Raw genomic sequence first — 26,928 nt, forward strand, 5'->3', positions numbered from 1 at the left:
CAAAAATATTGAGGTGTATTCTCCTTTGGAATGCCTTCATAACACCACATGTCATATTGAGAACACATAATGTTTAATGTTAAATTTGGAAAACCAGTTCCTGCTAACTGTCCATACTCCATGTCTCCTGCAAAGGAAAGTGTGTGTCACGTTGAGCTGGTGGAACTGCAAATACACCAGAGACAACATGGGGACCTTCCACTGGTGCAAATCACTGTAGTTCCAGTGGGAGTTGTGGTCAATAGATTTTTTTGAGATTCAAGTTAGAACTGTCAAATTAAAATATCTGATAAATTAGAATGTTCTTTTCAAGATGAAATGAGTAAATGTTATAACTCACTCTCTCGAGTCTGGGAACATGATTTGAGGAAGGAAATTGGAATGTAAAAATGATAATTATAGGCTTACTCTAGATATAAGATCAGAGCCAGCCAATTTAAGAATTCACTGAAAACCAGATTGTGAGCAGATTTGTGTGGGTGTGCCACGATAGAAGGACATGCAAGAAGCCCTCCCCCATCCCTCTACATCATGCTTTCACTTGCCAGGCTTTAAAAGCCCTTTCTACAGTAACAGTCTCATGCTTAGGGGAAAATAGAGACTCTGCACTCAGGGAGTGCGATATTAAAACCAGGGATGGGGAAGAGGTGGTGACATGGAGTTGCTCTGGTGCATAGAAGTGGGGAGCAATCTGTGCCAGCCTAATGGTTGGGGATAAAGGGGCTTAGCCCTGATGTGCACAGAGATGCCCCCAGAAAGATTGTGCCTCAGACACGCCCAGTCTCCCATTGTTGCTCCTGGGCAGGGTAGCCCACATTGACTTCCTCTCAGGGTCATGGCATGAATGCCACAATCTAGCGCTGAGTATACTTGTCACTCACAAAGTTGATGGTTGCTGGAAGTATTGTGGCATCAAAGACAATCCTGCTTAAATGCTGTGGCAAGGGGCCAATGTCCATCTTTTTTGAAGGAAGTTTATACTGTGGACCAATGTAGCTGTCCTGTCGGGTTTCCAATACAGTTCTGAATCAAATACTTGGTAAGGCCAGCCAGTTATGTAGGCTAGGAACTCATGAAAAGCACTGATTTCTCTGAGCCACATTAGCTGCACCAGAACTCCATAGGCTCAAATTCTGCTTTCCATTACAGCAAATACTGATTTCACTGGAGTTACTATGGATTTACCTCTTTGTAACACAGAACAGAATTTAACTCAGTCTTCACTTGGAAAACTACAATAATGCCAAATATGGCAAATTGATGTGGCACCTTCTGAAAAATAGGCAATTATGACACAATATCAATGCATCAATACTATGTGTCTGAATATGTCAGAATAACAAGTGCCTTAGGGACCAGTGCTTCATCTCTTAACTCACATGAGTCGACCTACTGAAGTCAATGGGCCATAGTAACAGGTTCCATTTTCAATATATCAGGCAACATACCCGTAATGTAGAAGATGATGAGATGCAAAGCCTCACTTTCAAAATACTACTGGTGCACTTAATCATATATTGGCTGCATTCTGACTACTTTGTGTTCTGCTTTGCTGTGCATTTGTATGATGTTTAATTACAACGCCTATACCCCGGAAAATGTTATGTGTAGTGAAATATTTTTCAGATGAAGTTGTTTTTTTGCCAGTCCTGGAGTTTCTTACACACTGCCTCATCCACAGACTAATAAAGCAGCATCCAGATTTTTGTTCTTTTAAAGCAGTCTAATTAACTTAAGAAAATACCTTTTGCAAAGCATGTTCTATTCATTTGATTAACTGCAAATCCATACATTTGTGTCATTGTTTTAAAAATCTATCTGGATTTATTGGTAATAATTCTTGATTTTAGTTGCTAGAGATAAACATTAGTGTGTGTGCAACTTGAGCTACATAACCTACACTAATGAGATTTTAGTCTGACTCGATTGACATGCTGTTTTGCTGCCATTTAAGGCATACTGTTAAGTAGACATTACAAATGCGAAGCATTTTGTCTCCAGACAGTTTTTGTTTTCCTCTGGTCTTTCATGATTATATAAAACATTTTTCTACCAGAAATGTTGAGTACTCCTGAAGTGTTAAAATGTTTTTGAGTAGAACAAATGAAACATGGAGAGATGAATCTGGTATTTGTATTTAGAACTCACATTACTTGTAGTTGTTATTTTTCTTAAGCTTTAAAATATCAGTGATTTGCTTGGTTTTCTGAGAGGAAGGAGTAATCCAGAGCCAAAATGCTTCTTGAGTTATTGATTAATATATAGAGCTATGCCTTGTGCGGCATGGCTGCACGTGGAGAAAGAAGGCCAGGATAAGAGAAGAATGGAAGACATGTTGTGATTGGCGCAATCCATATGAGGGCTGAAGGACCAATCGATCAAGGTGATATGTGGCTACTACCTAGGTCTGAAAATGCAAATTGTTTTGATTGTTGAAGTACCAGTGGTAGAGCAAGTTTCCTCAATATGCCTCAACCTTGACCTGAAAGGACTCCCTCTCAGGGTGAGAGTGTAGTGCAGTCTCCTTCTCCTGTTCAGCTCTTGGCCTTTCTCTAGCAATTACCAGCAAAGCTGTCAATGACAAATGTAGCATTAGATATTTGTAATTTGGACTCCTGGGAACTGGACCAAGACCAATAAACTCTTATCACAATATAAATATTTTAAAAGAGACTTGAAGGTAATATTCCCTCACTATAGGCCATATTCTCCACTTTATGGAGGTACACAGAGAGGTGCAAACTGTAAGGACTGGTCAGAATTGCATTCCCCATTCTCAGTGGAATGCAGGAATTGTTTTGTCCAAAGGGAGCAGGGAGGAAGCAGGCTATGACCTCAGCCCACCTACGCTTATAGGAATGATCATATGGGAGCAGACCAAAATCCATCTAGTTCTGTAACCCAGTGGTTCCCAAACTTTTTACTAAAGCGAACCACCGACTGCATTTAGTCTGTTGTGGGTTTTTTTACGACCGACTCTTACATCTATACACCCTCACCACAACCCTAATCTGAGCCTTCTGTGGAGAGGAGGCCCCCCGGCGTCTAGGGGTGTTTGGAGAGCGAGCCCACCCCACAATCACCATGCAGAGGAAGCTCCTGTCCTCCAGGGCTGGGCCTGGCTCCTAGCTCTGAACATTGTGACTTGGCATATCTGATTGCAGTGCCAGTCAGGTTTGGCCAGGCCACCCCTCCATCATGACGAAGGGACCATCAGTCAAAATTTGAGCAAGTGGCATTGCAACCCATGCATCAGGTCACAACATCCTGAATGTTGTGGCCCAGGCCCAGCTGTGCAGGAAAAGAGCCACCTGTGTGGGATGAGTACAGGGTGGGCTTGCTCCCTGGAACCCCAACTGCGCATTGGATTAGAAGAAGTGTATTTTGTCTAGCACCTCGCGACGCATCTAAAATCTTCCTCCAATGCTCTCCTGGGCTGAGAAATACTGCAGTAACCTGTTACTGACTGTGATGAGTACCTGCTGGCTTCAGAGAAAGATGCAAGAAGCTTTGCAGTAGGCAGTTAAGGAATAATCTGCCCATGAAGGGTGAAGGTGGGACCAGTGGAGTGGGAAGAATAGGCCTATATGTACTAAAAGGTTGTAATAGCAGGCATGCTCTCCATGTGTGCTGGAGGAGTTCAGCTTGGCACTCTACCTCCTGGTTGCTTTGCAGTGCTCCTCAAGGGGCAGTGCAGCTCCATGCTCCCCTTTACTTTGGACTGCACCTAAGTAGCATGATCAAATCTGTCATACTTTCTTCCCTTACGTATTGCTAAAAGCAGAGAGAGATCACTTTAAGAGATCATTTTTAATTTCTCTGTTTTTTGTAATTATTAATAATAATATTTATAATGCCATAGCACCTAGGAGCCTTAGTCATGGACAAGAACCCCATTGTGCTAGGCGCCATACAAACATAGAACAAAAAAGATTATTTGTGCCCCAAAGAGCTCATGATCTAAGTAATAAGGCAATTTTCGTATTTCCCAAACAAATTTTTCATGGAATTTCACTGTACCTAACTTCTGACTACATCACAGGAAGTATGGGCTCAATACTGCAATCTGGTACGAGTAAGAACTGCTCAATGGGAAGAAAAGGGTGCTGAATCAGTCAATATTTGATGTCACTGTAGGCTTACACTAACAATAATCAAAGAAGCAGAAAGAAGCATTGTTAGTGAGTCTGATTGGCAGAGCAGGAGGGGGGCCCTGAAAGGAAGGGGGAACAGTTTGTTTGGTCTTGGTCATACTCTTCCAGGAAGGATTCTCATGCTAGAAGATACAGACTGCTTCTGAAAAATATACCTTTGCTTATGGAGCATTAGGACAGGAGAAAAACCTTGCCCTGGCTGAGCACACCTGAATCTGCAGAAATTACTTTTTCAACATTCTGAGCAGAAGCAATAGAGAAGTGACCGATGAACATAAGAATATAAGAGCTGCCATACTAGGTCAGATCATGGTCCATCTTGCCCAGTATCCTGTCTCTGACAGTGACCCGTACCAGAGCTTCAAGGGGAATGTACAGAACAGGGTTTTTAATTGAGTGATCCATCCCTGATTTCCACTCCTTATATTTCTGGAAGTCAGAGGTTTAAGGTCACCCCAAGCATGTGGTTGCATCCCTGACAATTTTGGCCAATAGCCATTGATGGACCTATCCTGCATGAACTTATCCAGTTCTTTTTTGAACACATTTATACTTTTGGCCTTCACAACCATCCACAGCAATGAATCCACAGGTTAGTTGTTCATTGTGTGAAAAAGTACTTTATCTTGTTTGTATAAAACCAGCTGCCTATTAATTTCATTGGATGGCCCCTGGTTTTTGTATTGTGAGAAAGGGTAAATAACACGTCTCTGTTAACTTTTTACACACCATTCATGGTTTGATAGACCTCTATCATTTCCCCGTTAGTCATCTGTTTTCTAAGCTGACCAGCTCTAATTATTTTTTGCCTTTTTCTTTCTCTACATTGCTGTTTCCTGCAAGAATACCTTGCCTCTACAACTGTGTTTTCTGCTCCTCCAGTAGTTATAATGAGCCCAATAAGCCACCAATGATATTACCAAAATGTGTACTTTCTGTGGGTCATTGACGTCAGTGGCAGTTAAGGGCCACATTCTGCCATTTGTATTCAAGCTGAGTAGTACCTTACTCCATAAATAAGACCAATAATGGGCCCTGAAATGACAACTTCAGAAATCACTAGTCTGGGGTAGAAATTGGCCATGATTCCTAAAGAAAATGGGATGGTTTCATCTTTGGAGAGAAGGCAATGGGGAAAAATTGACTTGGGCCAGATACTCCAGTCCACTGTTCTAGCTTCTGTCACAGCTGGTTAGCCAAAGGTCAGGGAGCTGCAATTGGCTCCCTGTGGATGTAGCTCAGATGTAGTGAAAAATCAGGGCCTTTATTCAAGCCCTTCAGAAAATGGGCTTTTTCATCCCTGTGAATAATTTTGATGTTTCATCAAAAAATCCCAGACCCAAAATATTATCTCTGAAAACTGAACTTTTTGATTCACAAATGCTACTATGGTGCACCATGGGAGTCGTCGTTTGGGACGCTCATTTTCCTTTGTAGGCTGGGATCCCTGGTTGGACCGCATTCTCTCACGATGCACTACAGTCTCCCCATATGGTGTTGCGATGTAGTTCCATCCTGGGAGTCCCTGACCATTGTGCATGATGGGAGAAGTAATCCCACTGAGAAGCCTGGCCCGTAGCGGAGAGTGTGATGAACTATAAGTCCCCTGAGACACCACAGCGGATACCCAAATCTAAATATTTCTGCTTTGGAGCACTTGGTTTCTGATGAAAAAATTGAAATTTTCTGCAGAGAACAGACGCTTTCATGAAACATTTAATTTAGTTAAAAACCCAGTTTTCTGTCATAACAGTTTCAATGGAAAATTTTTTACCAGCTCCATCTTTTTCTCCTCTCTCTCTCTCTCTCTCTCTCTCTCAAGCCAGTTACTCCTGGGGGAATTCTGTGCCAACTGCGCAATGCAGAATTTTGCAGAAATTAATGTTGGGCATGCAGAATTCCCTTTTCCCCCCACAGAAATGGGCTGCAGAGATGTTGGCCACCACTTGGGCCTGCTGGACCTGGCAGAGCCCAGCTCATAAATAGAAGACAAGGCTGGAGGGAGAGGGAGCATACTGGAGAGGGAGGGAACCAGCAGCTGCAGTTCCCAGCTTCCTCCCTGAAGGAAGGAGGCAGGGACATGCAGGAAACTCCATGCAAGTCTGGGCCCCAGCATCAGGTTGTTTCTCCCTCTGGATCCCTGGGCTCTAGAAGGTCTCTGAGTGCCTGGGCCCAGACGGGGCCCACAGCTGGGCTCTGGGGGGTAGAGAGTGTGAGTATGTCGGCTGGGTGGGTGGGGGATGCTCCATGACTATGGTTCTGCGAGGGAGAGGGTGTGAGTGTCTGGTCTCCCGGCTGGGCTCTGAGGGGGCAGAGAAGCAGGAACTGGGTTGTCATAGGGGTTTCTTTAATTCTCTACTCCTGGGGGAATTTTCGTGTATGTCTGCATTGTTACAAAAGATACTTGTTGACAGGTATTTTGAAATAAATTACGAAAATAATTAAAACTGGCATGATTATATAGTGTTATTTTGACAAATAAAATGTGCAGAATTTTGCAGAATTTTAAAATATTGTGTGCAAAATTTTCAATTTTTTTGGTGCAGAATTCACCCAGGAGTAAGCTAGTGTAGGGCCTGATTTAGTCTCACTGAACAGAAAATCAGTTAGAAAATCTCATGACTTAGGACACTGCCCACACTATCCATCCTTTCACTCAGCATTCTGATTTTGACATTAGACTCCATGCAGAATCCAACACTGCCCCTTGATAAAGTGGTTGAGTTAAAGCTAGTAGATAAGTGGGAGGACATTTCCAGTGTGAGATGCTGGAATCTAGTGATAGTGGATAGGGCTCCAGTCCAGTGCTGCAGAATGGGAGGGCAAATGCACTCAGTGGGGAAGCACTCAGATTTGACAGTATTGAGTTAGAGACTAGGAAGAAATGTGAAGATCAGAGACCCACCATTTCTTAAGTAACAAGGTTCAGTTAATCTGTTTTCTGAAAATCACACACATTACTGGGAATAAAAGTAAGAAATTAAAGTTAAATTGCAACACATGTAATTTACCTGGAAAAATGTTTTAAATGTCCTTTGAATATATAGAATATATATAAATCAAGAGTCAATTTCTGCTGTTTTTTTTTCCTTTTGAAATTAATTTCTTCCTGTCCTCATTTCTCCAACTTCTGGCTTGTTAGTCAGAAAGTGGCAGACTCTGAAATAAAGCTCTCGTCCCCTAATGCCCCATTCTACTTGCGCTATATTGATGACATCTTCATCATCTTGACCCATGGAAAAGAAGCCCTTGAGGAATTCCACCATGATTTCAACAATTTCCATCCCACCATCAACCTCAGCCTGGACCAGACCACACAAGAGATCCACTTCCTGGACACTACAGTGCTAATAAGTGATGGTCACATAAACACCACCCTATATCGGAAATCTACTGACCGCTATTCCTACCTACATGCCTCCAGCTTTCACCCTGACCACACCACACGATCCATTGTCTACAGCCAAGCTCTACGATACAACCGCGTTTGCTCCAACCCCTCAGACAGAGACAAACACCTACAAGATCTCTATCAAGCATTCTTACAACTACAGTACCCACCTGCTGAAGTGAGGAAACAGATTGACAGAGCCAGAAGAGTACCCAGAAGTCACCTACTACAGGACAGGCCCAACAAAGAAAATAACAGAACGCCACTAGCCATCACCTTCAGCCCCCAACTAAAACCCCTCCAACGCATTATCAAGGATCTACAACCTATCCTGAAGGACGACCCATCACTCTCACTAATCTTGGAAGACAGGCCAGTCCTTGCCTACAGACAGCCCCCCAACCTGAAGCAAATACTCACCAACAACCACATACCACACAACAGAACCACTAACCCAGGAACCTATCCTTGCAACAAAGCCCGTTGTCAACTGTGCCCACATATCTATTCAGGGGACACCATCACAGGGCCTAATAACATCAGCCACACTTTCAGAGGCTTGTTCACCTGCACATCTACCAATGTGATATATGCCATCATGTGCCAGCAATGCCCCTTTGCCATGTACATTGGTCAGACTGGACAGTCTCTACGTAAAAGAATAAATGGACACAAATCAGATGTCAAGAATTATAACATTCATAAACCAGTCAGAGAACACTTCAATCTCTCTGTTCACGCGATTACAGACATGAGAGTTGCGATATTACAACAGAAAAACTTCAGAAACAGACTCCAGCAAGAGACTGCTGAATTGGAATTAATTTGCAAATTGGATGCAATTAACATAGGCTTGAATAGAGACTGGGAGTGGTTGAGTCATTATAAAAAGTAACCTATTTCCCCTTGTTTATTACTCCCCCCCACCACCCACTGTTCCTCAGACTTTCTTGTTAAACCCTGGATTTGTGCTGGATATGGCCCACCTTGATTATCATACACATTGTAAGGAGAGTGATTGCTTTAGATAAGCTAGTACCAGCAGGAGAGTGGGGTGGGGGGAGAGAAAAACTTTTGTAGTGATAAACACCTATTTTTTCATGGTCTGTGTGTATAAAAACATCCTCACTATTTTCCACATTATGCATCCGATGAAGTGAGCTGTAGCTCACGAAAGCTTATGCTCAAATAAATTGGTTAGTCTCTAAGGTGCCACAAGTACTCCTTTTCTGTTTGCGAATACAGACTAACACGGCTGCTACTCTGAAACTTAGGAATGTTTGAGAGAACTACTTTACCATGATTCTAACTTCTCTTGGCTCAGAAAGAGAAACAATTAAAGCTAATTTTAAAATACTTCTGAAAATGACTGGGAATCGCTTTTCTAGACTCACAGATGTCAAAACTTCCAGAATCCATTATCTTGGGTCCTTTCAGGGCTAGAAGTGAGTGTGAGGTCCCATTGGGAATCTCCCTTTTCCAGTGGTAAAAAGCTCTGGTTTCCAGGCCTGGGGGATATAAGATAACAGACTTCAAAGTTTGACATTTTAAGTCTTAAAGCTGTTACTGATTCTGAACTAAATCTTGCCTTTCTTGAAAGCTGGGCAAGGTTAGATTTTTGGGGAGAGAAGGATGAAACATTTTCCTGACAGGTTGTTTTAAATAAAATGGCTGCTGTTTTAAGCTGTTTAGGGATTTGGAATGGTAAAATACATCCTGCGGAGACGGATTAGTAAACAGGGGGCAGCTGACAGTCAAAAGTGCATGGCCCATTCATTTATTACATGGTTTTACAATTTATCATATGGTATCTCTACTACATATGTAGTTATTGTGTGTCAATATGTGTATGTATATGTTATATGGACAGATCCATGTGCCAGCTCTGATTCCTGTGATGTGTGAACCTGTCTATTCAGGATTAGACTCTCATGATTAGGATTTGGGTGGTCTGACTTAATGGTCAGAGCAGGAGTCAGGAGCCAGAGGTCAGGCTGGGTCAGGATACCAGAACCTGGAAAAAGGCAAAGGGCAGACTGAGAGTCAGGTGCCATGCTGGAGCAAGAGGTCAGAGTCAGGGAGCAAGTGCAGGGGATACAGTTCTAAGCCAGGGGAAACCCAGTTGCCCAGGCAACTTCCTGTTCCTCTGCTTGGTTTAAATAGAGGCAGAGAATCAATCCAGACTCCTGGAGTTTGGCCTGTCAGGTCACAGGACTGGAGTCTTCTGCCACGGTTGAGTTTGAGTTCTGGCAACTGTTAACTGGGACTGAGTAGTGGATTATCACATACTGTATCCTAAGCACCTTCTGGCCTGGGGTTCAAGACCCATGCTGTGGATATAGACTGAGCTTGTACACACATAAGAACCATGAGATGGCAGTGACTTTGGTCACTCTTGCTTTAAATTGGCTTTTTAAAAAAGAATTCATAGGCGACAGGAGCTTTCTGTTGTACATTTTCACATAATCCTGTTCCCCTACCTTTCCCTCTATTTACCAGAGGGGAAAATTCAGTGTTGTGGTGGGAAACCACAAGTTTCATGTGAATTACATGCAGAACTGACTTGCATGATTTCCCTGTGCCCCTTTCAAGCCATGAAATGCAAACTTATATGCGGAGTAAGTCATTACTCAATAATGCTGTTTACATTAAGCCAGCTTGTGGCTGGTCCATGTGCAGGTGTGCAAGGGTGTGGCAGTTGTAAGGCATTTCCATTCCCTCCCCCGTATCTGTGTAGCTCCCTGCTGGTGTGCCCAGGATGCTAGACACTACAAATGGGAAGGTGAGGTGTAGGACCATAGTCTTGCACTCTGCACTGAATAGCAGAGGAGAGTGCACGCTGCAGGCTCCTAACGAGCGTACCAGTGTGCCTACACTGACTCTGTGCCAGACAGCTGAGGCATTGCCTCCAGGAACATATACCGTAGTGATGTATTTCCCCAATGCCACCAACACAGGTCAGTGACTGATTGACACAACTGAACATTTTCGGTTTGCTTGTGAGAAAGGCTAAACTTTTCTCATTTTGCTGGCCAGCCCATATGCTGTCTGGACTACACCAGCTCTCTTGGCTGAGCAGGTGGTATGGGTGGCTTTTTGCTGGTAAGGGTAGCTATTGGGTGCCACCAGTAGAATCAAACCCAAAATAGCTTAATGGGACTCCTGGAAGTTTAACAACCCAACATTCATCTGTTTTAAAGGTACACCCTGTATCTGACTTTTCTTCCTGTGCTCCAAATCCATCTGCCCACAAAAACAAGGGCTACTGCACCATACAATCCCAGCTTCTCTACTGGATGACAGGCTGTCAAGAAGAAAGCCAAGCATTCAAGATGCTAGGTTCTGTGGTGGGTTGGGGAATGATTTCTTGTGTGTTTGTCTATTCAAAAGAATAATTTACATTTTATGTAGCATGTTTTGTACCTCAGGATCCTAAAGTGCTTTACAAGTCTGTATTCCTAATTCAGGAAAATTTCCCATTGGTCTCAGTCCATATATACTCCTGGGGGAATTCTGCACCACTGCACAATGCAGAATTTTGCAGAAATTAATGTTGGGCACACAGAATTTCCTTTTTTCCCCCAGAGAAATGAGCTGCAGAGATGTTAGCAACCACTACAGGCCACTGGATCCCCACAGAGCTCAGCTCACAAATAGAAGACAAGGCCAGGAGGAGCAGGACAGGGAGGGAACTGGATGGTTCCCAGCAGCTTCTGTTTCCCACACACCCTGAAGTAAGGAGGCGGGGGCATGCAGGGAACTCCGTGCAAGCCTGGGACCTAACATCAGGCTGTTTCTCCCTCTGGATCCCTGGGCTCTGGGAGGGTAGGGTCTGTGAGTGTCTGGGTTGGGGGGCCTGAAGCTGGGCTCTGGAGGGTAGGGATAGGGGGTGTGAGTGTCTGAGCTGGTGAGGGTGTGGCTGGGCTGTGGGGAGTAGGTGGTGTGAGTGTCTGGCCCCCTGGCTGTGCTCTCAGGGGGAGGGGGACACAGAAACAGGAACTAGGTTATCATAGGGGTTTCTTTAACTCTCTACTCCTGAGAGAATTTTTGTGTATGTCTGTATTGTTACAGACATACTTGCTGACAGGTATTTTGAAATAAATTATCAAAATAATTGAAACTGTCGTGATTATGTAGTGTTATTTTGACAAATAAAATTTGCAGAATTTTGCAGAATTTAAAAATATTGTGTGCTGAATTTTTAATTTTTTGTGCAGAATACCCCTGGAGTACATATAATATTTCTGCTTATACATGAATCGCTTAACCCACCATTGAAATTCACCCATCTCTGGGTAGCAGTAACAGTAGACGACAGATAGGATACTGTTCTTGATTTGCAGTCTGGTTCATTGAAATTTCATGAGGAAATTAGGTCAACAGAATGTAATTACCTAAACTGGAATCTCTGAAGGGCACTGGGATTGACATCTTAACTCTTCAGAAAAGTGCCATGGGATCTTTAGTGACCTCCATCTTCTCACAAACATGATACAGGCTGGAAGAGCAGTGATGGTATGATTTCACACGATTCAAAACAAAGGACCTGCCAGCTTTGACATTTCTTATATCATTCATTGGTCTGAAGAATATCTCTCTTTTTCTATATCCCTACCATTGTTATATGTTGCTTTGAGAATCCCAGTTTGTTGTTTTTAAATTGTCCACCAGCATCTGTGTTTATTACACACAAGAAATAAGTTACCATGAGACAAGATGACTGAGCTGTTCTGATTAAGTACAAAAGCATTATCTTTACGTATAGGTGACATACAAGGAACAAACTGTGTGATCATTTTCAAAGTGGGGAGGGGACAGTGGGAGTTTGTCTTCAATGCAGCCACAACAAATATATTGTGAAGAGGAGATTAGAATTATATATGTAAGGAAGATAGGCTGATAGAAATACAACACATCATAATTTCTTATGTGTAGAGGCCCCAATCAGGGATCAGTTCTCCATGGTACTAGGTACACATCCTATTGTAGTAATGTGGTTACACCTGTGCAACCTACTTTCTTCCAGCAGAGGAAGGATGATCCAGTGGTTAAGGCATTAGCTTGGGATTTGGGATATCAGGGTTCAGTTCTCTGGTCTGCCACAAACTTCCTGTGTGACCTTGGGCAAGTCACTTAGTCTCTGCTATCCTTATCTGGAAAATGGGATAATATACTTCTCCACCTCCTTGGTGAATTGTGAGAGTAAATAAATTAAAGACTTTAGTGTGCTCAAATAGTGTGGTAATGGGTGCCATATAAGTACCTAAGATAGATAGAATTTACTCCTGTGTTTGCTTCCTCTGTGTAGTCTTCAAAATGTAAGCATAACCATTTGCCAGCATGCAAAAGAAAATTTGTCATGATCACCACATCAAGAATGGAATCTATGTCAATGCAATAGTGTTTATCACCTACAATTGCTGAAATGTGCGCAGCAGGCTTTAAAAGCATCATTCCATATTCCCTTAATAATTCCTCCTAGGATCTATGCAACTCAGTTCAGCAGATGGCTCTGTAAATCTGAATGGCCGAATGAGACTGTATTTTCATTTAAGTCACTGATGTTCTCTCTTCTTTCAACAGGGTGCTTTTCAGGAGACAATGATCACTTCTTGGCAATTCATCAGCGAAAGAGTGGGAAACCGGTATTTATTTATCGCCATGTCCAAAGTGTCGAGAAAAGTTTGGATACAAACAGCCAGAAGATTTATAAACACAATTTCCATTCCTCTTCCTATGCACAAATAAGCAAGCTGCACCCTGCGATAATTGTTAAGTCAACTTTCCCTAGACCTGCTTATGACCCATCCCTCAATCTATTAGCTATGACTGGTCAAGAGCCGGAAGTGGAAAATCTTCCGATTCCAGCAAGCAATGTGATTGTTGTGGTAAGTACCTTTCTCTAGGTCTTGATATTGCTTCATGTGCTTTTTTATCTGAGGTATCCAAAGTTCATATTTCTACTGCATGAGCTATGCCACTTGCAGCCCTCACTTTGTCCTCCTCCTTCAAATAAAACTCCCTGTGACAATGGTAGCAGCAGCACCGTCATCAATGACCTTGCTGCAGCATCAATTAAGCACTTTGTGTTGGGGCATTATGAGCACCAGAGTGGTAATTACTGGGCTAATGATGTAATTGGCAAGATATAAGAAGTCACAACAGGAAGCTAGGAGGCGCTCAGAAGGTGAGCTGTGTTGAAGAGGGAGGCTGTGGGGAATGCTCCCACTCTGAGATGCCTGTGTTACGTTCTATGGGTAAAAGAGTGGAGGAACCAAAAATACACTTGGGGAAAGGAGAACATCCTTGGTATGTTAATGACTGTGAGGAGATACAAACAGGCTAGGCAACACAACATACCAGGGAGCTGAGAAAGCACCCCATGACACGCCCATTCAGTAAGGCCTGCCATGATGTGTGTGATAGGCAGATAACCAGACAGGCAGAATTTGGCCCTAGGTAGTTAAGGAACTTGTCTTTGCTTCAGGTGTCTTGAATACCTTTCTCTGTACTGCTCTCTTTGAATTTGCACTGCCAAGCAAAGTGGTAGAACCCCCTTTGCTGGATGGCTTTTAAAATTAATGTGAAAAAAGCACTAAAGATGTACTTTAGGGAATAATCCTTCCTAGTCAGGAAGACGGATGGATGATCTAAAAGGTCTTTTCCATCACTTCTATGATGTGTTGCATAATTCCATAATTATGGCAAAGCAGCTATTTTAGAACACTCATGTATCCTATGTGGCAGTCAGGAACTCCTGAGCAGAGCATTTAACTGGTGTAGTCCTCAGTCCAGTAGATAAAGCAGCATGCACTGCTTAATTGGAGACCCAAGCATGCAACCCTTGACAGGCAGCAGCTTTACTAGGTGAGCTAAAAAGAAACTCCTTCCCCTGGCATGGTGATAGGAGCTGTGGAAAACTTTTCTCAGTCGCAAGTTAGCACTCTTTTCCTCTGGATTACCGAGCCATCTGCTGGGGATTTCTACAGGAGCTAGGCTGGGGAGAAGATAGCAAAGTGCCAATGAAACAGCTCAGTGCTTGTCACAGACTGGAATAGCCCCTAAGCTGCTGCTCCCTGCCATACAGCCAGTGGAGCCATATAGTCACGATCCACCAGGTTGACCCCACTCCTCCCCTCCTGCTCCATTTTAGGTGTGGAAATACTCTTTGTGGAGCTGTCCTCCATGGCATACACAGGGGCTGCACACATTCTGCAGGAGCTACCACCATTCTGCGCCCCTCACCCCGTACAGTAGAATCGAATGAGACCTAGGTCACAGAATCATAGAATATCAGGGTTGGAAGAGACCTCAGGAGGTCATCTAGTCCAATCCCCTGCTCAAAGCAGGACCAACATCAGCTAAATCATCCCAGCCAAGGCTTTGTCAAGCCGGGCCTTAAAAACCTCGAAGGATTGAGATTCCACAACCTCCCTAGGTAACCCATTCCAGTGCTTCACCACCCTCCTAGTGAAATAGTGTTTCCTAATCTCCAACCTAGACTTCCCACACTGCAACTTGAGACCATTGCTTCTTGTTTTGTCATCTGCCACCACTGAGAACAGCCTACCTCCATCCTCCTTGGAACCCTCCTTCAGGTAATTGAAGGCTGCTGTCAAATACCCCTCACTCTTCTCTTCTGCAGACTAAATAACCCCAGTTCCCTCAGCCTCTCCTAGTAAGTCATGTGCCCTAGCCCCCTAATAATTTTCTTTGCCCTCCACTGGACTCTCCCCAATTTGTCCACATCCCTTCTGTAATACGGGGACCAAAACGGGATGCAATACTCCAGGTGTGGCCTCACCAGTGCTGAATAGAGGGGAATAATCACTTCCCTCAATCTGCTGGCAATGCTCCTACTAATACAGCCCAATATGCCATTGTTCTTCTTGGCAACAAGGGCACACTGCTGACTCATATCCAGCTTCTTGTCCACTGTAACCCACAGGTCCTTTTCTGCAGAACTGATCCCCCTGTCTGACCAAGGAGGAAGCAACTAGATTTTCTCTTTATTTTCTAATTTACAAAATTCAGCAATTCACAGTGGGTCTCCTGGTCATTACTGTGAATTAATAAGTTTTGGCTATAACCATATGATTAATGGTAACAACCAGTATATGACTAATTCGATAAATTGTTTTGCAATATTGTACTCTTTTACGAAAGATCCTAGATTAAAAAATACAAGCATTTTTATAAGTCACCCTGTTGTACAGTATGTTGGCATCTTAGCACAGAGAATGTTTCAAAATGAAGATTCCTGGCTAGGTCTTGGCTCTTGGACTCCTGCTAGAAATTCCAGGTGCATCTGGGTTGTTTTGCTGATGAATGTACTAAGTATTTGCTCATATTTGGTTGAGGTAAATGGAATGCAGATAGCTGCTGGAGTCACAGAAGATGAAAAAGAGAACCAGAAGGAGCTAATTTGGATTTATGAAGAGTTTTCGATTCTAAACTATCAATTACTATTAATATATTTCCAGAAAATTAGCATCTAAGGGCCAGATTCTGTGCTGATTTGCATCCTATGTAACTCCAGTTTGGTGCTAGGTATGTAACATATGCAGTGGACAAGAGTCAGCCTGGGGTTATGCCAGTTTGCACATAGAAGTGGGCTAGAGTAGCTCAAAGTGCTGACAACTTCACTTCACTGGAGGAATGTCAACTGTTAGTGTAGTTCCAATAGGGAGTGGTGCTGGTCAGGTAGGAGGAGGAGCCAGGCCAGCTGATGGATACATTGTTTCAGTGTGTCCTTAGCCAGCAGGTTTCCCATAAAGTCTAGCTGCGAATTACGGCTTCTTTCCCCTTCCCCACCCCCCAAACCAGCAGACACCTGGCAGCACTGCTTGTTGTCTTCTGAAGGTGAATCCCCCACATGGATACAGCTGCCCATGCAGGTATAAGCAAATTAAGCCCCGGATGCATGGTATGTATAGCACCATTCATCTTAAAAGGTGATAGAATCTTACAGGGAATTTGTATGAATTCTGGGAGACGCACAAGTCTCACATCAGGATGGAGAGCCCACACATGAATGATCGGGGAAGAACCTATGCTTTCAAATGGATGGCCTCCTCGTCACTTAAAAACCTGAATAACACAGGTTTTCAGTTGGCAGTTCTTATATAACTGTCCTATTAAAAGTACATTGTGACCTTAGTCCAGAGCCTTGCTGCTGCATTTGTGCTATGAAGAATCTACCACTGTTCTGAGACCTTCTGTTCTGACCGAGAACCATTTGTGCTCTAGGCACAACAGTGTGATTTGAGCAGCCTTTGCCGCGACAGCTTTCACTAAGCTTTCTGTGGGAGTGTCTGAAACTGTTATTTTAATGTTGTCTTTTAGCATGAGGTAGTCAGAACAGTATATCTCTTTCTGTAGAAGTGCTGAGAGATTCAACATCCAAATGAGCTTCATCGTACTGTAAGAATTTTCCTGGAGGATGCCTTCCACCATCGGGCAGCTCTATTGCAAAGTGCCTGTTGGAATTCAATCAGACATCCGCTATTTGCAGGGTTTTTCACATCTGAGTTTTCTTCTGTGAATTTAATGCTAAATGAATTTCTGCATTAATGACATTTGAAAAGGATTAGGTTTGTTTTGAATGCATTGATGGCATTCTCTCTGTCTATAACCAGCATTTGCTACTTGTTGTGTCTTTTGGGTTTTGATCATTTAGGGCAAACATTTGATGTATTGCACTTGCTGACCTTTTTGTTCCAGCCTTTAGCTATGTTGTTGGTTCCTCAACTTGAAAGGGCAATCGCTAGTGTCAATGCTTCCTGTAATCCAGTTACTTGCCTAATGCATGTTGGGGTTTAGTAGGAAAGCTTGAAAAGGGGGGTTATTTTTTAACTAAATCAGTACAGTCACAGTTTATTGCAGAGGAGAAGGAACAAAATTCAGTCAAATTTCAGCAGTTTAAATTTAATTTTCTGCGTAGTAGGGGCAGAGAAGAAGAGTGACTGTACCAGGAATGTAGAATTATTAGAAGGTGAAATTCTATGTTAGAAAAAGACCATCTAACAAACAAAGTTTCACCCACATACAGCTGATTCCTTGAAGCATGTTGTGAAGCCAAGAATTCTGTGTGCAAAGGAGTTGTTTTGGGACTCCTTCAATAAAAGAGTTGCATTCATGGGTTATCTTTGCAATGAACCTGGGGAAATTGCTGTGCATGTTTATCTGGGGAAGGAAGAGGAGGTAAATGTTATATAACTTGAGGCTTTCTATCACAGGAAAATGCTTGCCTTATCTTATGCTTCTAGTGTTTTTGTTTGTTTTTTAAGGAACAATAGGGGCAAAACAAGAGCTTTTACAGGGGCTTTGGCTGTTGTATAACTATGCCTCACAGACCCAGTCTGACTATTAGGCCATATGCTCCTTTAAGCAATACCAGAAAACACATGAGAACAGCTGATTGATGGTTTTATGTAAGGGATTACTTGTTTCTCACAGGACTGTATTTTAAGTGCCCTATTCACCAGGGTTTATTTTGTAACTGGAAAAGCTATTTATTTATCAAACAAAATGAATATTTTCAGGGTTTGTGTGAGCGTTTGTTCATTTCACTCTTGATTCTCCAAACTGATATGCAATTATTCAGAGTTTTGCATGTGTAAAGTATATGCTTGGGGTTCTCAAACTGGGGGTCACAAGGTTATTATATGGGGGGTTGCGAGCTGTCAGCCTCCACCCTCAAACCACACTTTGCCTCCAGCATTTATAATAGTGTTATAAATTAAAACCACAGTTTTTATGTTTAAGGGCGGGTCTCACTCAGGTTTGCTGTGTGAAAGGATAACCAATGCAAAAGTTTGAGAACCACTACTATATGCTCAAGGTGAGTGCCACCGGGGTCAATGCAGTACACAGAAGGCAGAAATAGTACATGGATAAACATTTATTATTAAACATGCAGCTGTCTGGCACACTTTTGAGTAATTTAAACCCTGTTTGGGGGGAACTTGGAAGAAAAAGTGAAGGACTAATAGCATTGATTAGTCAGGTTAGCCGGGGGCCTACAGGTGTCTTCTCAGAGCTGTGCCAAAGCTTGTTAACTCTAACATTTCCTTTCTGTTTATAACCAGCATTTGCTGCTTGTTGTGTCTTTGGGGTTTTGATCATTTAGGGCAAACAAAAACGTTTGCTGTATTGTACTTGCTGACCCTTTTTGTTCCAGCCTTTAGCTATGTTGTTGGTTCCTCAAGTTGAAAGGGCAATTGCTTATTCAGTCCTGAGTCTCTCCCAGACTGACTAACAAATGCATTGTGGTGTTTGATTGGTTTTGTGATGCCAGTAAACGTCCAGTAGAGATTGAGCTGAGACTATCAGATGCATTTTCACTTGTTTCCTACAAAGTGTTTTGCCTTCAGGTTTCAGGAGATGAAAAGCTAATGCATTTGGTCATTGCATTCACTCTTTCCTTTCCTCCTTCATCTCTTGCACACTGTATGCCAAAATCTGTCTGACCCTTAATTTGTACCATGCTCATCACTGTAAAGTCCTGTACCTTACAAAATAATAGTTTCAATAAGCATGAATCTTCTCTTAATTGCATTCATTTTACATCAATGTAACTCACCTCCACTGACTTTATTGGAGTTATTCCCAATTAACACTAGTGTTAGATAAGAATCAGCCTTCATATCAGTGACTTACCCGTAGACTTTAGTTTCCCTTTCTTTTTGTCTTTGCAGGTGTAACGCTGACAGACCTCAGTCGTCAGCGGGTGGGATCAAACCTGGAACTTAGTGCACGAGCTAAAAGCCAACCGGCTGTTAGCTAAGGCTGTAGAGCAGACTCCTTTAAGTCTCTCTAAGTGGTGTCGGTGCCACTAGATGGGACAGAACACCACACCCAGAAGTTGTGTGGGTTACCTACTTCCCCTAGCTGAGGAAGCGCGTCCCGAGCTTCAGAGACTTCGCAGTTGAAATCCGGGATGAGCCCCCACTTGTAATACTGACAGACCCTGGTTGTCGGCAGGCAGGATCGAACGAAGGATCTCTGAAGCTTAGTGCATGAGCCTCTACCACATAAGTTAAAAGCCAACTGCCTCTTAGCTAAGGCTGTAGAGCAGACTCATTTAATTCTCTCTCTAAGTGGTCTTGGTGCCCTAGATGGGACAGAACACCTCACCCGAAAGGTGTGTGGGTTACACAGGCACAGGTAAGATTGGTGGGAATTTCCTTATCTCCTGTTCTCATTCCACTTCCAAGAAAAAGGCAAGACCAGTGTGTTTTTGTGTGTATGTGTCACTTGCATTTTGTAGACTCACAGGCAGTGGCTCAAAGTTCCAATTATGTGTCCAAGAATTCCTTTTGTGTGACTGGACTCAAGTCAGTACAGCAGTGTGGAGCACTGTTCGCTTTGTCCTCATCTCTCTGGCTCTGAATTCCATTTCAGGTATGCTTAATCCTCACTAAGGAAAAAGGCTGCTAACTCTCTCTGGAGTGTGCTGGATACTGGAATAAATTGAAGGCCGTTTGCCAGCTGCTTATAGTCTGGAATAGTTCTACAGCAACATGGCAACCCCTATGAGTGGTGAGGGAGGATCTCTGCTTCAAGCCATAGTTTTTGGTGCTGGGCTGAAAGAATTAAACCCCTTGTGCTGTAGCTCGTCCATGCCATCAAGTGTGTTTTTTCATCAGCAGTTGAGTCTCCTATCTCATAGGGCATCTGAGAACCAGGAAGAGATGTGGTCTGGCCAAACTTTTGAGGTGGGTGTGGAAATCTGGATATCCTCTCCACAGTGCACAGCTCCCGTAGATGGGAGGTTGGAGATGGAATCCTTCCGTGAAGCTGTGGAGCCATAGTGGAGCTGCGCTGTCACCATTACTCCAGCCTCCTCTCACAATTGCTGTCACCGCCTCCCCTCTGGTCACCCCGATACCCATGTTGCCCCCATGTCAACGGATACAAAATTCAGTTCTTGAAATCGTCTTTCCTTGCTTGTTGATCTGCCCATAGCTCATAAGCACATGCACCCTCTGAATGCTTCTGTTGGTTCCCCATTTCCCACTGCATCAAGCTCAAGCGTCTTGCCCTCAGCTTCAAGGCCTTTACAGCTCTGCTCCTTGTGGTGTTTAGATGTTGCTTGTAATTATTAGAATTGGGAGCACTGGCTGTTGGGAGTCTGAAAGGACAGGAAACAGGAAGGAGGGGGGAGGAGTTGAAGAGGCTGAGGGAGAGCTACGGAGGGTGCAGCAGCAGCAGCTTGGAAAAGAGGTTTTCACTTTAAAAAATAAAGTTCTGTTGAAGTTTGTTAATACCTTGCCTGGTTACTACAACATTTTAGTGACGAGGGTGGATCTTCTGCCTCTGAACCCACCTGCACCCTTTCTACAAAGCCCAGGTGAGCCTCCAATTGCTTTTACTGTCTGGATTCATATGCTTGAGACTTATCTGCTTGCAATCAGTGCTACGGAGATTTCTGAAGTAAGAAAGTCATAGAGTCATAGAATATCAGGGTTGGAAGGGACCTCAGGAGGTCATCTAGTCCAACCCCCTGCTCAAAGCAGGACCAATCCCCAATTTTTGCCCCAGATCCCTAAATGGCCCCCTCAAGGATTGAACTCACAACACTGGGTTTAGCAGGCCAATGCTCAAACCACTGAGCTATCCCTCCCCCGCCCACCAAAGCATGCTCTGCTAATCCACTGCCTTGGAGCAGAAGGGCAGCGTACATGTTACACTTTTCCCCTTGCAGACGATAAATATTAGACTGCACTCACTGCATTAAAGAACTTTTTTGTACCAAGAGTGAATGTAGTAGCTAATCGCTACAGATTTTGCCAGTGTGACCAGAAACTAGGGGAGCCTATAATGCAGTATATTGCTTCCCTGTGGAGTCTGATTGTAACTTGTGACTTTGGGAATACGGCAGATGAGATGATTAGAGACCAGCTCATTGAAAAAACAACCATGCTTCATATAAGTTTACTTCTAGAACCACAACTTACACTAGAAAAAGCAATAACCGTTGCTCCCCAGATTGAGTCAGCTACAGCTGAAGCCAGAATAATGGACATGGATACAAGAGGCACAGTCCAGGCTGCGACTCCTTTGCAGAAAAGTTCACCATCGCTGCAGACGCACAACTGCAAGAGGAAAACTAATGAAAAACCACCAAATCAGCAAATTCAAAATACAGTAAAAGCATGCTTTTGCTGTGGATCCCCACAACACCTTGCAAGCTACACAGGATGTCCGGCAAAAGTAGGTCAGTGCAATCACTGCAAAAAGATTGGGCATTTTGCTAAAGTATGTCACAGCAGCCAGTTCAATCAACAGGTGCATGCAGTTACAATACCAGATGTTACTGTGCTGAGCGTGGACAAAATCACTACTGCACATATTCCAGAACAAATAAAGTGCATGGTAAACGTTTCTGCCATACCCTCAGGCAAACCACACTCTATTCAGCTAATGTTGGACGCTGGCTCAGCAGTATCTATACTACCTGATTCCATCTATTTGCATTACTTTAAAGATGTACCTCTTACTGAACCCAAACTTCACTTGGTGTGCTATTTGAAAAACCATATTCCAGTACGTGGCTGCCTGCCAGCAATAGTTACTTTTGGTGATTGCTGTGTAACTGCAAAGTTCTACATTGTCCACAATGGCATTCCTATCCTTGGCCGAGATTTATTGGCTGCTTTAAATCTCAGGGTAGTTAGTGGACGAATTGATCTTCTCAGCAAAGCACTCTTGCGGTACACACACCAGTTTCAGCTGGGACCCAACACCAGGTTGAGGAGAAACCCTTCTCTGCTCATGGGTTTCTGCATAAAGTTAAAATCGGAATAATGTGATGCCTGAACGACAGAAATTACGGTGCTTATCATTTTCAGTCAGGGAAGCTGTTTCAGAGGAACTTAGAAAACTTATTCAAAAGGACATTATTGAAGAGATCGACTCCTCAGAATGGGTTTCACCTATAGTAGTGATGCAGAAGAAAGGTGGAGGCATTCACCTTTGTGTGGACTTAAGGGAGCCAAATAAAGCTATTGTGATTGACAACCATCCTCTTCCTCACATTGAAGAAGTATTTGCAGAACTCCATGGAGCAAAGATGTTTTCTACTCTTGATTTTCAGAGCGCATACCACCAGGTTATGTTGCATGAAGATAACAGAGACCTCACAGCATTTATTACATGATGGACTATTTCATTTTAAACATGTTCCATACAGTCTCGCATCAGCTCCAAGTGCCTTCCAAAAAATGATGTCATTTATTTTGAAGAATCAGCATGGAGTTCAGTGCTATTTGGATGATATTATCATGTTTGGAAATACTTCAGAGGAGCATGACAATAACCTTCAGTCTGCACTAAACTGCATCAGCAAAGCAAGCCTCAAGCCCATAGGTCCAAATGCAAATTTAGACAAACTGAACTCTCCTTTCTGGGGCATACAATTTCACAGGCTGGACTAAAACCTGATCTAGCTCATATCCTGGTAATTTCAAATCCTCCTCCTCCAACAGATTTGCAAACCTTACGTTCCCTTCTTGGGTCTTACCTCTTCGTATGCAAAATTCATTCCCAATTATGCTTCTGTCATTGAACAGTTACCGGAATTACAACGGGGAAGTTCAACTTTAGTGTGGACAACCGATGCACAAGCTAGTTTCGAAACGGTGAAAGACTTGATTGTACACAGTCCAGTACTTGCACTATTCAGTCCTGCATTGCCCACAATTGTAACTGATGCTTCTGATTATGGACTTGGGGCTGTCCTCACACAACTTCATGAGGACAACACAGAGAGGACTGTTGCATTTGCTTCAAGGACACTAAGTAATGCTGAGAGAAAATATTCTACAGTCGAAAAAGAAGCACTTGCTTGTGTCTGGACTACTGAAAAATGGAGAACTCTACCTGTGGGGCTGCACATTCAAGTTACACACAGACCACAGCCCTTTGACGATGCTGCTCACCACAAAAGGACTGGGAAGAGCAGGATACCGTATTGCTCGATGGTCTGCAAGACTACTCTCTTTCAATTATGAACTGGAATATAAGCCTGAAAACCAAAATGTGGTAGCTGATTGCCTTTCTCGCCTGCCTTTGCCTTCACCAGCTGGTCCACCGGAGGATAGGATGTAGTAGTTGCGCTTATTACAAGCGCTCTCACTGCAGTTACAAGAGAATAATTTCAAGCTGCTTGTTCAGCGTGTCCAATTCAACGAAAACTACGGGAATTTCTGGCAAAGAGCTCAGTAACCCTAAAAACCTTGACTCAGTTTTGCTGCCTTATTTTAGAATTCGGGATGAACTTTCTTTGCTTGATGGCTGTGTGCTATGAGGTACACACCAACTACTTGTGCCAGAAGAACTCATACACCTGGCACATGATACTCATCAAGGAATTGTCCGAACCAAACAACGACTACGGGATCTGTATTGGTGGCCAGGGATGGACTCTCAAACTGAAGCACTTCACTCCGATGAAGTGAGCTGTAGCTCATGAAAGCTTATGCTCAAATAAATTTGTTAGTCTCTAAGGTGCCAAAAGTACTCCTTTTCTTTTTTCATAAAATCCTGTGTCACTTGCCAAATGCATGATAAGACAGCAGTTACATGTACCCCTCCATTACAGCCTGTTCCTCTTCCTGAATCTGCATGGGAAGAAGTGGCGATTGACATTGTAGGACCCTTTGATACTGCTCCAATTGACTGCCATTATGCCATCACTTTAATAGACTATTTCAGTAAATGGCCTGAGGTAGCATTTACATCGCAAATCTCTTCTGCTACAGTAATTAAGTTCCTCTCTTCAGTTTTTAGCAGGGAAGGTAACCCCAAAGAACTGGTTTCAGATAATGGTAGTCAATTTACTTCCCTGGAGTTTGAAACTTTTTTCTAGCAGAGAGGAACATTTTACACAGAAGGTCGTCCCTATACTACCCTCAAGCCAATGGGGAAATCGAACGGTTTAACAGAGAGTTTACAAATGCTAAACTGAAAGGGTGATTGTGGATAACCTTCACTACTGATTTCATGCAAGCATACCGGGCTACATGACATTCCACAACGCAAAGATCACCCGTAGAGTTACTGCATGGGAAACAGATGAATACTAAACGGAACATTTCTGGATTGTTAAAGGCACGACCTGAGGCCCCAGCTGAGGATGATGTGAGAAAAACAGTTGAACAGAACCAAGCAAAGTCTAAGGCTTTCACAGACAAGCAGCGGGGTGCTAAGGAACCAAAGTTTCAGTGTGGTTCTTTCATTAGAATATGAAAATCTGGAATTTTACACAAAGGGGACCATAAATTCACAGCTTCTCTTAAAATCATAGAGAAGAAGGGACCTTACACCTATCAACTTTCTGATGGGCAGGTATGGAATGCTTCTTATCTCACACCTGCCTATGCACCAAGAGGAGATTATGCCAACACCCAATCTGCATTGGATGAATTCACCGTAATATCAACACAACAAGACATTGCACTGGAACCAGGGCTTGAGAGACGGCCTGTCAGACCCGGACAACCACCTGTCTGGACTAGAGACTATATTATGTAGTATCTATAGTGTTTTTAGTGTAATATTTCTGTCAACAGTATAGTGCCTTGTTTCCTATTTGTTCCTGTGGTTAGAACAACAATGTTTATTGTAATTGGGAGAGTTTCTTAAGAGACGACACAATGTGGTGTTTAGATGTTGCTTGTAATTATTAGAATTGGGAGCACTGGCTGTTGGGAGTCTGAAAGGACAGGAAACAGAAAGGATGGGGGAAGAGTTGAAGAGGCTGAGGGAGAGCTACTGAGGGTGCAGCAGCAGCAGCTTGGAAAAGAGGTTTTCACTTTAAAAAATAAAGTCCTGTTGAAGTTTGTTAGTACCTTGCCCAGCTACTACAACACTCCTCCCTATTTATATGCTCTTGTGTTTTATTTCATTGCCCCATCACATCCTCTCTGCTAATGATGCCTGCTTTTCTAATTCTTCATCCCTTCTTCTAAGTCGTGCCTTCTACATGGAATGTTCCCTCTGAACTAGTCTGTAAGCTACTACACTCTCCTCCTTCAAATACCTCCTTGAGTCCCAGTTTTGCTGCTATACCCGCAGGAAATCAGCCAACCAAACGGGTTAGGTCCTGGGGGAGCCCAGCAACAATATTTGTCAATGATTTGGACCTGTAATTGTCCCCACTCAGTGGAGATGCTGGAGTGCTGTGGTAAGAAGCCTTTGTTGTAGACATACTATGTGTAGAGGTGGCTGAAAACATTTTGTAAACTATTTTTTCCCCGCGAAACATTTTTTGTGGAAAAATTTCATTTAGAGTGAACTTTTCCCATAAAAAAAAAAACTCAGATAATTTCTCTGAAATTAAAAAAGGCTTGTTTTATTTTGAAATGTTACCAGAAAACTCTACTCTTTCCCAAGCAGCTCCGAGTTTGTGGTATTGTGGCAGGTGTACTGTTATCCAAGGGCTAGAATTGCAAGTGTTCTAGCTGCTAGGCCCTACAGGTTCTAACACCTTGATGAGTCCCAGCAAAGTACTCCAATAATGGCTTCTGCCAATAGGCTGCCCCAGCATCTTCTAGCTGTCCTAGACCCTTCCTTCTCCTGTTTGCAGGCCGCTCCCCAGTATTCTCCTGCTACTGTTGGGCCCCTGGCCTCCAGCCTGCTGCTGCTTCTCATAAGCAGTATCTGGCTCTTTCTCCACTTCCTACTTCCCTTTGCTACTTCCTTTTGCTGCTCTCTAGGCATTGTGGAGTTCTCTCCTGGCAAGATGTTGAACTGGGTAACACAGAGCTGGTCAATCCCTTTCCCTCCAGCTGGTTCAGGGATGAGGGAAGGTACCAAATAATGAGTCAGCATGTTTATTACAGAATGTGTGAAAATATGGAGATTGTTACTGACACCCTCCTTCCCCTCTTCCTGCTCCATGTTTGTCCCATTCCCTTGTCACATCTCATCCTAAATTAGACTGTAAGCTCTTTAAGGCAGTAATAGTGTCTTTGTGTGTGTACAGCACCTAGCACAATGAGATCCTGATTCCAGCCAGACAGTGTGAGCACAACGGCAATATGCACAGTATTGCCAACCTGAAGAGATCAAAAATCATGAGTCAGACCCTCATTAGTTGAGGTTCCCCCTCCCAGCATGATTTTTTTTTACATCAAATTGGTTTTGGTCTCTTTTGACTTGACTCCCCTCTAATCCTCTGCCAATGCGTGTGTGCTAATTCCAGGTTGAAAGGTCAGCTTTTAATGTACCACCTTCCCCAGGCTCCCAAGCAGAGACTCCATTTACTGTCTCCTCACCCCTAAGATGGGGGAAATGCCATCTATTTCCTATTACTGTCTTGACTTAGCAGCATCATTTCTCTTCCTCCTGCTGCTCTAGGACTTCTCGGCTTGGAAC

The 26,928-nt window shown here is 43.3% G+C and overlaps 1 protein-coding gene across 1 annotated transcript in view; it reads left to right on the plus strand.

Annotated features, from left to right (window-relative positions):
- Positions 1 to 26,928, plus strand: part of PTPRR (protein tyrosine phosphatase receptor type R) — a 194,225-nt gene that overhangs the window by 4,851 nt on the left and 162,446 nt on the right. Inside the window, exon 2 of the mRNA XM_077807741.1 lies at positions 13,129 to 13,433. Within this exon, the coding sequence (XP_077663867.1) occupies positions 13,129 to 13,433 (305 nt within the window). The remainder of the gene's footprint in view (positions 1 to 13,128; positions 13,434 to 26,928) is intronic.

This window comes from Eretmochelys imbricata, chromosome 1 (assembly GCF_965152235.1).
Source record: "Eretmochelys imbricata isolate rEreImb1 chromosome 1, rEreImb1.hap1, whole genome shotgun sequence".
Taxonomy (NCBI): Eukaryota; Metazoa; Chordata; order Testudines; family Cheloniidae; genus Eretmochelys; species Eretmochelys imbricata.